Below are 13,459 nucleotides of genomic sequence, written 5' to 3'. Positions count from 1 at the left end.
GTATTAGTTTTGAATGATATAACTGGTTGCGACATAATTACTGTAAGACATTTGAACTTGTCGCAAATCAAAAAAGTTTTTCAACAAGTTTCAACTAATGGCAAAGCAAAAGCAACTGGAAAAAAAAAAAAAAATGATGGAAAACATTTTTATTAATTCTATATACCAATTTTATATTATACAACAACTACTACAATAATGTTTGGCTTAGGTGGTGCTACTCCTCAAATTTCATCTCAACAAAAACTTCAAGCTGCTGAAGCTGAATTAGATATGGTTACTGGGATGTTCAATGCTTTAGTTTCTCAATGTCATAGCAAATGTATCAACAAATCTTATAATGAAGCTGATATTTCTAAACAAGAAGCTTTATGTCTTGATAGATGTGTAGCCAAATATTTTGAAACTAATGTTCAAGTTGGTGAAAATATGCAAAAATTAGGTCAATCCGGTCAATTTATGGGTAGAAGATAAATTAATTTTTCCCCCGCCAATAAGTGGGAATATATAAATAATCATGTATATATACAAGAATTCCTATTGAAAGAGAACACCCTATTTATAAAATATAAATATATAAATATATATATATATATATATAAATTTAAAATTTAAACAGTAGGAAGGGTTTGTCTATTTTTATTTTTTTTTATTTGGATTAGAACCCGAATGGTCTACCAAATCTCATTTTTATACCTTCTAAACTGTTTAATTTAGGTCTAACATCCAAATAAACTTGATTATTTTGACCAGAATAAAAATCAATCACATATTCTATTTCAACCCCACAACGATTAATTAACCAATCATGACGATCAAATGGTTTATCATAACCAAATATACTTTTCATCCAAGCTCTAGGAGTTAATTTTTTCAGATCTCCTTTAAAACTAGTTAAAGTGATTCCACCACATTTCAATTGAGTTTTTTCTGAATAAGGTTTTTCCCACATTAATATATGTTTCCAAGCTCTTTCATTTACTAAATTATGTATAGGTACTATAACTTTCATATCTTCTTGATGAGGATCCCAATTTTTTCTTTTCATGGCTTCAAAAAATTGTTTTTGGGATGGATAAATCCAATTGGTGTTTGATGATGTCCGAGGTATTGAACTGAGTTCTCTTTGTGCTGGGAGATCTATACTTGTGGTGGAGGTATCTTCTAATGTATTTGGTATTTTAGATGAATCACAAGTGCCCGTGGTTTCAATAGCTTCAGGTGCTGTTACTTGAACTGATACGTTATTTGCCCACACTGATCTAGCATTGTGATCAACCGGACAAGATGGTTCTTCCGATGCAGGTGTAGGTGTTGGTTTAGGTTCTTCCTTTTTATCACCAGTTAATTTGGATAGCCATGAGCTTCTAGTGGAATAATCCACTGGACATTTAGGTTGTTCACTGTCAGACATCAATAGTAGAAGTTAGTTGTAATGGTATGTTGTCTAAAGTGTATAAAGTAATAATAGGTGAAGAGATTTTTTTTTTTTCTGTTGCTTTAGTTTTTAGGCTTTCTTTAAGCGCCTTAAATTGTTACTAGTGTGGATTGCAAATTACAAACCCTTTATTGGGCCGTTCATTTTCTTTTACTTCCTTTATTAAGTACTATATATATAGAATATTATGATACACTGAAAATGACACCCTTATTTTATTTACCAAAAGATTTCACCGAAGTACAAACTTTTAGTTTATAAAACAAAAAATTAAAGAAAACATCAGAATATTACAGACTTTGTCATTCCCTTGACTATTCTCTTTGGAGGGGGAGGAAAGGGGGTTGTTTGTTAGTTAGTAAGACTCATTCTAGTTTAATAAATCTTTTTCTTTTCATCAATAGAAAATTCACCAGCACCTGCATTAACCACTAACAATAATCCTCCCACAATTGACAAGACTTGGAAGAATTCATATCTCAAAAAATCACGTCTAGCATCTTGAGATGCATAAGCCCAGAACTGGTTGGTAAATATATTGTATAAGAATAAAGCAATAAGCATGACAGCTGCAGAAAATTTGGTCTTGTAACCAACAACAATTGAAGCACAAGAAGTTAAACCAATTATAATAATGAAAACTCTACCCAATGACCAATCTGAAGAAAAGACAAACCCTAAAAATAATAATACCAACAAAATTCTACCAGCTAAAAGGAAATACTTTTTGTTATCTTGGTTATTCAACATTGGTAAGCCAGGCATATTTAAAGATCTTTTGTCTCTAACAATACTATCAGAAAATGCCAAAACTAATCCTCCAACAACTGATAAATTTCTCAAAACAAATTGAGCATCAAACAATAACCCGTATCCAATACCTTGTATAATAACAACAATGATCAATGCAATAGTAGCAATATTATTCTTCTTTCTGGCAATCACTAATGTAGATGCAACAGTCATAACCACCATATTATTAATTAAGAATAAAACAGTCAACCAACGCCAATAGTGTCTATAATTGTGCAAGTAATAAATCTGTTCATTCCATTGAGTAAAAATTCTTAAAGTATCTTCATAGAAAGTGGCCACCAAAAATGCTCTACCAATTGCTGGGACGTATGGTTTCAAGACTTTAAAATAATCATCAATCCAATCTTCCACTTTTTTAGCAACTTCTTCGAATTGTTCTAAAGGACCTTTGTTAGAAGATATTGGACCAATATGTGGTTGAGGTTGAGAAGGTATTCCATGATGTGGAGGTTGATTACCAAATTGATTAGGACCACGATACGACATTTGATGAGTGATATAATTGAATTAATTGAAGTGACTAATATATCTATATATGTATATATATATTTGATAGACCCAAAAAAACAAATAGGAAAACCTGGGGGTGTGATAAGAGGAAGATCAAATATATAAGTTGTTCTTGTTCTTGTTCTTGAAAAAAAAAAAAAAAAACAACAAAAGAATGATAATTATTATATAAAAAGTTTGAAACAGCAAAAAGAGCGGAAAAGAACAACTAATACAAAATCATCCATACAAACAGAGAAAATGTCAACGTCAACCAAAAAAAAAAAAAATACAAAGAGAGAATGAAACCAAATAAAACGAAACAATGAAAAAGAGAACAGCAAATTGTAAGTAGAAAAAATCACAACCTCTTAACCACTTTGTCTCTCACTCGTATACACCAATCGACTCCCATAGTCTAACCCACTCAATACCACCACCACCACACGTAAAAAGAACTCCTTTTATATTATGTGCTGTTCAAAATTACTAAACTATATAGATCTTACTAGTGGTCTCATGTTAAATCATACTAAACAGAGTTTTGATTTAAACGGTTTTCTTTTTCTCTTTTTTTTGGTTGTAATTATGTCAGGAAATTTCTCTTGAAAGAAAAAAGGAACTGCAAAATAATTATGGAAGAAAGCTACTTCCAGGAAACAATCAACTTAATCCCACAGTTACTATTGAAATGTTTGCTTTACTATATCAATGTCTACAATATGAATTGAGGGTTCTTTATAGTGTAGAATTATATTGAACTTAGGACATTAGAAATTCAATTATATTAACTGTATTAGGAACCATTTCTCTTTTAGGAAAAATGAACAAAAGTGCACTAATTCGCCAACCAACCTTCTTCTTCTTCTTAAGTCTACATTACAACCTAGCTTCTATTTCTAAATGAAATAAACTTTAGAAGACCGACTCCTCAAGATCATCTTGTTTAACCACTTCTTCTTCCAATTGGACCTTGAAAAGCTTGATTATTCCCGTCCCTTCAACATGAGTTTTTAAAACATATCATTGACTATAAACAAATGAATCAACATTACTCTATACAAAAGAAACATCCTCGGTAGTTTCTGGCAGCCTATTTTTTTCCCACGGTTTAGTTCTTTGTGAAGCAGAAGCAGTTGATCCTTGATCTGTCAACACTGTATCAGGTATCTGCTTGATCCCAGGTATAGGTTTGCCCAGCATTAATAACTCTACCACCTCTTGATAGTTTGAAGAGTATGGTGGGTCAGAATTGGTCTGATCATTTGTCGTAGTATTCTCAGATATATCTTTGCCCAACTCTTCTTCAATTTGTTTATTTTTTGCAAATTTATCTCCACTATGTAATTTCCAATCTTCATAATCATCCAAATTTATAATATTCCCGGTTTTGTTACAAAAGAAAAATGATTTGGCTTGATTTATCAATTGTTGTTTGTCTAAATTAGGTATAGAAGTAATGGATGGATCTTGTTCCTTTAAGTTCTGCAAATAATTATCCAAGATTTCCTGTAAACCATCTTGAAATTCTTGGAATGAATCCCAATCATAATTCAAATATTCTATGTAAATATCTTCTTGTGTGTTAGTAGTGGCAGACATGTTCTAGCCTTGTAAGATTCGTGGAGAAGGGAAAACTGGAAGATCTTTCACGCACACATTTTTTTTTCTCTCTCTCTCTCTCTTTCACTTTGAAATATCTTCGTTTACATAAACAAATCTTCAAATCCTGTGTGATGTTAAACTTTCTTAACGTCATCCGATTCCAAATAGATATCCAAACAAATTATTGAAACACATCACGTTTGTTCGCCCCCTCTTAATTGAAAGAAAATTATGAGTCAATTGAAATATCTTATAACATTTTCAATTCTATTAAGATTTGGGTTCTTCTTTTTTGGATTGTACCAAGATGAATATATGCCAGTGAAATATACTGATATTGATTATCTTGTATTCAATGATGCATCAAAATTTGTTTATCAAGGTCTATCGCCATATCTTAGAGAAACATATAGATATACTCCCATTTTGGCAATTATGTTAATACCTGATAATTTTGGTAAATACTGGTATCATTTTGGTAAATTGTTATTTATGTTTAGTGATGTTATTACTGGACTCATTATATTGAAACTTTTATCAAGACAGCAACAACAGCAATTATCGGAAAAGAAGAAAATGATATTATCTTCTATTTGGTTATTAAATCCCATGGTGATTACTATAAGTACTCGAGGATCTGCTGAAAGTGTATTAACAGTAATGATTATGTTGTCATTATACTATTTGTTGGATAAAAACAATATTATATTATCAGCCATATGGTTGGGAGTATCTATTCATTTTAAAATTTATCCTATAATATATTTACCAAGTATACTTTATTATTTATCATTTAAAGAAACCCCATTTTGGGCTAATGTTCCTGGTATTAATCTTGTTAATTCCAAAAACTTGAAACATTTTATTATTACTTTGATTACTTTGGCAACAATTAATTATTTGATGTTTTTAAAATATGGATGGGAATTTATTGATAATTCTTATTTGTATCATATCACCAGAATTGATCATCGTCATAATTTTTCAGTTTATAACATGGTATTATATTACAAATCAGCATTATTATCATTAGAAAATTCAAATAAATTTGATATTGAAAAAATTGCATTTATCCCACAATTATTATTATCTGCTGTTATAATCCCATTGATATTTGCTGGAAAAGATTTAATATCAAGTTTATTCATTCAAACTTTTGTGTTTGTTGCATTCAATAAAGTCATTACATCACAATATTTTATTTGGTTCTTGATATTCCTCCCACATTTCTTGTCTCAAACAAATCTATTAACTACAAATAAGATTACTGGTATAAGTTGTTTATTGTTGTGGATAATTTCACAAGCTACTTGGCTTTACTTTGCATATAAATTGGAATTTTTAGGAGAAAACACTTTTGATAACGGATTATTGTATTCTTCTGTGTTTTTCTTTTTAAGTAATTGTTGGTGTACGATGAAGTTTATACAGAGTTTATAGATAGTTTTAATTTGCATAGAGAGATGATAGTTCAAAAGGAACTTTTTTTTTTTTTTTTCAACCATTTTCTCGCAGCTCATAAACTAAATTCGATGACATTATTGAACCTTTTTTTATTCTTTCTTAGCTTCCCTAATATCTACACTCAAATATTATAGACCAACTACTCAATCAAAATGGAATTATATTCACCAGAAGGACTTAGAATAGATGGAAGAAGATGGAATGAATTACGTAGATTTGAATGTCGTATCAATACCCATCCAAACTCATCGGATGGTTCCTCATACGTTGAACAAGGTAATACCAAAGTGATGTGTACAGTACAAGGACCAATAGAACCAACATTAAGATCTCAACAACATTCTGAACGAGCAAATATAGAAGTGAATTTAAATATTGCAAGTTTTTCAACTTTTGAAAGGAAAAAACGAAGTAGAAATGAAAGAAGATTAGTTGAACTTAAAACTACTTTAGAAAAAACATTTGAAGAAAGTGTGATGATAAATTTATATCCAAGAACAAATATTGTTATAAATGTTCAAGTATTATGTCAAGATGGAGGAATGTTGGCTACAATTATTAATTCTATCACATTAGCACTCATTGACGCTGGTATATCAATGTATGATTACGTGAGTGGAGTATCTTGTGGATTATATGATCAAACTCCTTTATTGGATGTAAATAATTTAGAAGAACATGACATGAGCTGTTTAACAATTGGTGTTATTGGTAAAAGTGAGAAATTAGCATTATTATTGTTAGAAGATAAAATGCCATTAGATAGATTAGAATCAGTATTATCAATTGGTATTGCTGGAAGTCATAAAATAAGAGAATTAATGGACCAAGAAGTGAGAAAACATGGGATTATTAGGGCTTCTAAAATGCAATAATTCAACAATTAAATAAATAAATAAATAAATAAATAAACAAAAAAATAGCAGCCTATATAACTCTATAAGACAATCTATTAGATCTATAATATTTATTTCAGTAGTCTCATCACCCATTCAAATGCTAAAAGTGCAGCTGCATTGGCAGGGAATGATCTTAATATAGCTGGACCAAACCCTTTAGTAAATCCATGCCACCCTTTTTCTTTATAAATATATTTTACCGCATCTATCCATCTTGGAAATTTCTTTTCTGATTGAATAGGAGAATCTGTCATTATATTTTGTTTAACAACATCTGCCGGATAAGCAAATATCCAAAACACAGTAGCAGATAATCCACCAGCCCAAAAATTGATTGATGGAGTCGACATTTTGGTGTTTTTTTCAAAATATTGTGTGAAAATTTCGTATGACCCCCACCAAAATATAAAATTTGTTCTAAAAATCATCGTTGATATTAAACCAGAATATATCCCTCTTATACCAGCGGCTTGATACACTTTTTTAGCAACATCAATAGGACCACTATATGTTCTTGATTTTTTATCATATTGAACTTGTAATCTTGCCTTACATTGTTCAATGGGAGCGGCAACAAAACTCACTGTCAATCCACTTCCTAACCCTGCTATCATATGACCAAGTAATGGTAATTTCTTTTCATGGGGGTATATATAATCTTTGACAAGTTCTCTATATGTATGTAATGAACCAAGCATTATTGAATCCATAAATACCCAACCCACTAATGGTGGAGTAAACCCTTTATAAAACCCAAATGGTCCTTCATATTTCAATGTTTGCCAAGCACAATCAATAGGTCCTTTAAATCTCCCCTTAGGAGCTGTTTGTAATCGACTTTTCCATGTATCAAATGGATGCCCCACTAAATTTTTATTTATCCCGGAACAAACACCTGCTAGATATGCAATATATTTTGGCGGGGATTTGGTATCGAGTTGAGGATGTTCCAACTGAGTCAAAATTTGATCTTCTTTATCTTGAACTACTATAGACATAATTTATTGGAAATGGCCAGCCTTAAAAAAAGCAGATTTGACGATCTGAATAAAGTTTTAACTGTTTTTATGGATTCTGATTATAGTTAAAGTTATTGGGTATTTTTTTGGTTTTCCTTTAGTTGACTTTTTTTTTTTCAGATCTACAACCGGTGCGGAGGAAGTTGGGAGACCTGAACCGGGGAGAGACTTGGTCCACCAAAAAAGATGCAAATCAATGTTTCCCAGTACAACCATCAATCAATAGAACTATATAATGACAGAAAGATGCTTTTTTTTTTTTGAACATACATTTGATTCTATTAGTACATAAATATATAAACTAGTCAAGAATTTGACTAATTATTGATCTATCAATGGTGCATTATACTTTTTATCTTTATAATCCCAATAAAATGTCAACTCTGCTGGTCCATCTACTTCACATTGTACTTTATAGTTAACATCATGTAAACGACTTCTGATTAACTTGAAAAAATCATTCAACTCACAGGTAAATCCTGGACCACTACTACAACCAGGATACGGGTAAACTGCATCATTCACAACAAATCTAACATATTGTTTATCACCACATTTCAATTTTTCAGTATAAATTCTAGCACCTTGAGGGAAAAATTCTGCTGCATTATATGGATTGGGGAATTGAACTCGATCAACGGGTAAATCTTCCAGTGGAGCAATCAACCCTAAAGATGTCAAATACATTTCAATATCAGTATCATGGGTAAATGTCAACCAAATCTTTGAATTTTCTTGAAGCATTTTCAATGATGCATCCACCATGGGTGAACCAATTACTTTTGTCATATTATTACCTGGACCAGTTTCATAGTAATTGACAATATCGTTCCGGTATCCACTTCTTATAAACTCATCTTTTGTAAATAGATCACAGAATGGAGAATACCCTCGAACATTAATCTCAAACGCACACCAAAGAAATAATGACGAAACTTGATCTGTACTTATTTCTAATCCAGGATTGTCTACCAACCATCTCGACAATATATCGTCTAAATAGGTTTTATCATACTGGCTTATCAAATCTTTGTGTAGATCTTGATTTAAAGTTTTACAAGCGTATCTTGGAGTCAACGAATTACCACCCATTTTTTTATCTTCATCAACAACAACAAATTCAACGTTGTCATTTGAGTAATCATCTCCTAAAAACCCTCGAGCAAAATACTCACCACTTTGATAACACCTCCCAGAATTACTAGTAAACACAACAAGCCTTTCTTTTTGGTCAAAGAGTGATTGATACCTTTTTCTAAAATATGCCCCATGGCGTAATAAATTTGTAGTTCCAGAATATGGACCCTTTGAGTTTTGAGGAGTAGTTTCCTTTTCATAATAATCTGGATTGGTAACAAAATATTGATAATTATTTAAAAAGGATAAATCACCACGAAATTTACCATTATATTTTTCAAAAACTTCCATCACTGAACTAAAGTATTTCCCATCTCCTTTACTAGGAAATCTTTCACCGTGTCTACTAATCATTTGAACTTGTTCAATCGTGCATTTTTCAGGTATTTCTGTGGAAATCCCATACCCTGAATTTTGAATATACGGACCACTGCCACCAAGATACTTGACGATATTATATTGTTCTATTGACGCTTGATGTGGAGCAGCCACATTTTGGAAAACAGATTGCCCACCTAAAATAAACCCAGCATTAAGCAATTGTGATAAACCAACCATTTGGTTGTTTGGCAAAAGAAAGAAAAAAGCAAAATATGTATTTAAAACAATACTTCCACAATTGTAGTTGGTTAATATGAATACCGGTGGTTTGAATTGGATAAATAAGGTTCAAATCATACTATGAAATATAAAAAAAACCCATGTTATATTGGGTGAAAACGTGGGTGAGTGAGTCGCGAATGATTCCCCATATTTTTTATGATCTGATAATAATAAAAATAAACACTCACCTTCTTCGTGATGTTTACAATACAAATCTTTATACTTTACTAAAGTTGAATGACATACAATATGATATGATAACTAAGAGAAGAAACAAAATGTTTATGATAAGTGCATAATTTTGCAAGCTTGCTCTATAACTTCCATCGGCAGCACTCAGTCCAACATCCAGATCCCACACAATATGAATTATCAAATTCTGGCCAGTTTCTTTCATGATAATGATTTGTCACCGATGCATAGATGATACATTTTCGAATGGACAATCTAATGCACTTTGCATTTTGTCATTGCAATGTCCACAAATCTTGAATTAAAAAACAAAATGACGTGGAAACTAATCACTGGAACATACAAGCAATCATGGGCGGTAATTCACAGCTTATTAGTTTTATTCTACACAATACCATGACTAAGTTCACTCAACAAGTACTGAAAGCAATACCATCCCTTTCCTTGTTTTATTATCTAGATATCGAAGTCGTGCAATTGCTAACAAATTCAAGAACGAAAAAAAAATTAGCAAAATCATGCCAAAGAAAAAAAAAAAGAGAGAAATCCATAACTGCTTTATTTGCTTGTGGTAATTGATTGTCTACCAAATCCCAGTCTTCAAGGCCATTTGTTTCCTAGAAGACGAGCCAAATCAATTCATTATCCTGTTTTTTTTTTTTTTTTTGTTTAGAATATGAGTCAACCAGATTCTCAAATCAAGAAGGAAGTCACAGTGAAAAAGGAAGATGGTTCTGGTTCTGCTCCTACCTCACCTAGCAAACAACAAGAATGGCAAACCATCCCATTAAAGTCATGCACAGAAGAGGATGTCAAAGATATTAGATTTCATATAATGAAATTTGCTACTAAACAGGACGTAAATATTACCAAAGATTTTACCAGACCTGTGAGATTGCACAGAAAAGATCCTAGAAACATGCAATTCCATTTAACCCGTGAGGAATTAGATCAAAGGAAAAGAGAGAAGGAACAAATGGAAAAGTTGAAACAGGAAGAAAAAGAAGAAGCAACAAAACCAATTGAAGAATCAGAAGAAAAGGAACAAAAGGATAAACTTGCAGCTGAAGCAGCAAAAGTAGCTCCAGAAAAACCAACACTAAATAAAAACCAAGCAGATATGTCTCAAGTGGCCCCTGATGGCGGAGCAAGAAAGAACAGAAAGAATTTGTTCAAGCGTAAAACCAGGCAGATTAATCTCATGAATGAAGAAAAAAGAAAATTGAGATACGAAGAGCATTATCCTTGGGTAATAGAGGATTATGATGGGAAAAACGTGTTTGTGGGGAATTATGAGGCAGGATCAACGGAACAACAACATGTATTGTTTGTTTTTGATAAAGACGGATTCAAAATGATTCCTGCTGAAAAAGTGTACAGATTCACACCTAGAAATCGGTATGCCACTTTGACTTTGGAAGAGGCAGAAGCAAAAATGGAAAGAAACTCCAGTGTACCTAGATGGTTGATGAAACATATGGAGGACAGATCAATTGCTGAAGGTACACCCGATCAAAGATTTAGATATAATTCACCTGCAGCCAATGGGAGTGTGATAGCAAATATAAGCAATGGAAGCTCTGGAAGAAGAATGAGAACAGTTTTGGGTGGAAGCGGATCAGGAAATGATAGAGATTCTGATCATGATGATTTAGATTACGATGAAGAATTTGCTGATGATGAGGAAGCTCCTATTATGGATGGAGATGAAGAAGAAAATAAATTGTCGGAGAAAAAAATCAAAAAAGAAATGTTGAAAGCTGCCCATTTTGATGGGCAACTGGAGGCAGAAGCAGAAGATGATTTGGACGATTTGTTTGAAACTGAAAAAACCAGAAAAGTCGATAAAGAAGGCAAGAAGTTAAGAAAAGTGTTGAATAAACGTGAAGGTGGAGTATATGACAGTGATGAAGAAGATGGATTAATGCCATATCTCTCCAAGTCTGATTTGGAAAGTGAAGAAGAAAGTGAAGAGGAAGTTCAAGTTAAGAAGGAGCCATTAAGTGATTCACAAACTGAAAACAATACAAATAAGACATTCCGTGCAAGAGAGGTAACTGTCAAAAGCATTGGAGATGGTTTTGTGATTATCAAAGCTCCACCATCATTTTTGGGAACCATGCCAGCAGGTGATTGGAATCCCCAAGCACGCAAACGCCCCTCTCCAGAAGCCACCAGTCCAAGAAAGAAACTTAAATTGGATGACAATATCAAAGTTAAAAAAGAAAAAACATTGTCACCACCTCCTCCTGCTTCCCCTACTACAAATGCTAGTCCTACAAGCAGTGGAATGGATTTGAATGATGCTGGACCAGACAATTTATTGGTAACCGTCAAAGATGTTTTGGATATTGTGAAAGATCAACCATTGACTACAAAGGAATTATTAATGGGATTAAAGAGCAGGGTTAGCGCTCATAAGGATAATAAATTAAGAATTATCAGTATCGTCAAACAAAACTTACGATTGGTAGACGGGAAGTTAGTTCTTAAAGACTAATTATATAGAGATTACTAGTAATGGTGTCTAAGACCAGCCAGCAAGGAAAATGGTGGAAATAAACCAAAATTAACAATGCAGAGTAGTTTTATAATATAAAGTCTATTTAATTAATATTATACAATTTCAACGATTTTATCATCATCTGAATCACTTTCTATTTCTTCAATTTCGGCAGTTTCTGGTGCTTCGTCTCTCTTCAACATCTGCACCACTCTGTCACACAAATCCGTCACTTGTTCTATCTCTATAGCTTTATGCAACTCTTTAATAATTGAGTAAACATGCTTTTCTCTAAGATATTCTCTACCTGCTCTAGTAGTACATAAAAGTAAAAGAGATTCCAAATGAATGCAAAGAATTCCACTCAATGGTTCCCTTTTTTTATCACTAGGTAACAATTGTAACTCCTCTGGTAACTCAAACATTTCATCTTCATCAATTTCTTCTGGTCCAGCTAATGGCAATAATATAAATGGTAATAAGTTGATTTTAGGATCTGTCAATAATTTCATATGGGCATTGGTATCAAACAACGAATTTTTGATGGTTGAAGCGACCCCTTCTCTTCTAATCTTGTCGTCATACTTTTCTGTAAAAACCAAAACTTTTGACAATGGAACCACTTCGTCGTAGGTTTGTTCAGTTATAAAATAAGTTCTCCCCTGTTTGAAACGAGACAAATCAGCAAAGAAATAAGATAAATAATCGTAATTGGCATATTCATTCAACTTTCTATCATAACCTTTGACAAAACAGTCCATTAAACAATCAATGACTTTTTTCGATGAAAACACTTTTTTATGTTCATCATCTAATTCCACTTCAAAATCTAATACTTTGTTTATGGCATCATTTTTGGCTAAATTAGTCAATAAAATACACATTAAATCAGCATTGCTATTTTTAATATTAATAATTTGTGTAGCCAAATATTTCAAATACTCTTCATCTTCAACAATCAAGTTTCTCATAACCAAATCATCACATAAATTTGCTAAAATAGTTACGGATTGGTTAACCAAAGTTTTACCATTAGATTTGCTTATATTTTTCAAGTCCTTGATGGCTTCATAATTGTTGTAGCTAAACACTTTTTGGTGTGGACCAGTGGAATAACCAACCAAATTGTCTAACGCTATCTGAGAAACAGCAGGTTGTGGTGAATGCAAAAATGACACCAACTCTTCTAATTCTGTTGGCATGGTAAGGGCTGGTGGATTTAAACTGGAGAGTGAATTATTAAAATTTTTTTTTTTTTTCAAATCTTTAAATTTTTTTTTTTTTGTTGCAATTC

The 13,459-nt window shown here is 32.1% G+C and overlaps 10 protein-coding genes across 10 annotated transcripts; 4 read left to right on the top strand and 6 right to left on the bottom strand. All coding sequences in view use genetic code 12, as the record gives it.

The window, feature by feature from the left end:
* Positions 1-198: 198 nt before the first annotated feature.
* Positions 199-474, top strand: CD36_42030 (mitochondrial import inner membrane translocase subunit, putative; the record flags this gene model as incomplete). The annotated part of the gene is made up of 1 exon (XM_002419823.1): positions 199-474. One exon carries the CDS (start codon positions 199-201, stop codon positions 472-474), a length of 276 nt encoding a protein of 91 aa, XP_002419868.1.
* Positions 475-658: 184 nt separating this feature from the next.
* On the bottom strand, positions 659-1,414 carry CD36_42020 (cytochrome c1 heme lyase, putative; the record flags this gene model as incomplete). The annotated part of the gene is made up of 1 exon (XM_002419822.1): positions 659-1,414. The coding sequence occupies one exon, from the start codon at positions 1,412-1,414 to the stop codon at positions 659-661; it is 756 nt and encodes a 251-aa protein (XP_002419867.1).
* Positions 1,415-1,813: 399 nt separating this feature from the next.
* Positions 1,814-2,740, bottom strand: CD36_42010 (ER-derived vesicles protein, putative; the record flags this gene model as incomplete). Its single annotated transcript, XM_002419821.1, has 1 exon — positions 1,814-2,740. One exon carries the CDS (start codon positions 2,738-2,740, stop codon positions 1,814-1,816), a length of 927 nt encoding a protein of 308 aa, XP_002419866.1.
* Positions 2,741-3,799: 1,059 nt separating this feature from the next.
* CD36_42000 (uncharacterized protein) lies at positions 3,800-4,345 on the bottom strand (the record flags this gene model as incomplete). The annotated part of the gene is made up of 1 exon (XM_002419820.1): positions 3,800-4,345. One exon carries the CDS (start codon positions 4,343-4,345, stop codon positions 3,800-3,802), a length of 546 nt encoding a protein of 181 aa, XP_002419865.1.
* Positions 4,346-4,579: 234 nt separating this feature from the next.
* CD36_41990 (GPI mannosyltransferase, putative) lies at positions 4,580-5,788 on the top strand (the record flags this gene model as incomplete). The annotated part of the gene is made up of 1 exon (XM_002419819.1): positions 4,580-5,788. The coding sequence occupies one exon, from the start codon at positions 4,580-4,582 to the stop codon at positions 5,786-5,788; it is 1,209 nt and encodes a 402-aa protein (XP_002419864.1).
* Positions 5,789-5,964: 176 nt separating this feature from the next.
* CD36_41980 (3'-to-5' phosphorolytic exoribonuclease, putative) lies at positions 5,965-6,687 on the top strand (the record flags this gene model as incomplete). The annotated part of the gene is made up of 1 exon (XM_002419818.1): positions 5,965-6,687. One exon carries the CDS (start codon positions 5,965-5,967, stop codon positions 6,685-6,687), a length of 723 nt encoding a protein of 240 aa, XP_002419863.1.
* A 92-nt stretch (positions 6,688-6,779) lies between these two features.
* On the bottom strand, positions 6,780-7,709 carry CD36_41970 (carnitine/acylcarnitine carrier protein, putative; the record flags this gene model as incomplete). Its single annotated transcript, XM_002419817.1, has 1 exon — positions 6,780-7,709. One exon carries the CDS (start codon positions 7,707-7,709, stop codon positions 6,780-6,782), a length of 930 nt encoding a protein of 309 aa, XP_002419862.1.
* Positions 7,710-8,051: 342 nt separating this feature from the next.
* Positions 8,052-9,425, bottom strand: CD36_41960 (acid phosphatase, putative; the record flags this gene model as incomplete). Its single annotated transcript, XM_002419816.1, has 1 exon — positions 8,052-9,425. One exon carries the CDS (start codon positions 9,423-9,425, stop codon positions 8,052-8,054), a length of 1,374 nt encoding a protein of 457 aa, XP_002419861.1.
* Positions 9,426-10,338: 913 nt separating this feature from the next.
* CD36_41950 (subunit of TFIIF (transcription factor II), putative) lies at positions 10,339-12,162 on the top strand (the record flags this gene model as incomplete). The annotated part of the gene is made up of 1 exon (XM_002419815.1): positions 10,339-12,162. One exon carries the CDS (start codon positions 10,339-10,341, stop codon positions 12,160-12,162), a length of 1,824 nt encoding a protein of 607 aa, XP_002419860.1.
* Positions 12,163-12,278: 116 nt separating this feature from the next.
* Positions 12,279-13,367, bottom strand: CD36_41940 (HMG1/2-related protein, putative; the record flags this gene model as incomplete). The annotated part of the gene is made up of 1 exon (XM_002419814.1): positions 12,279-13,367. The coding sequence occupies one exon, from the start codon at positions 13,365-13,367 to the stop codon at positions 12,279-12,281; it is 1,089 nt and encodes a 362-aa protein (XP_002419859.1).
* Positions 13,368-13,459: the final 92 nt, after the last annotated feature.

This window comes from Candida dubliniensis, chromosome 4, assembly GCF_000026945.1.
Source record: "Candida dubliniensis CD36 chromosome 4, complete sequence".
Lineage (NCBI taxonomy): Eukaryota > Fungi > Ascomycota > Pichiomycetes > Serinales > Debaryomycetaceae > Candida > Candida dubliniensis.
This window is presented reverse-complemented; position numbering and strand designations above follow the sequence as displayed.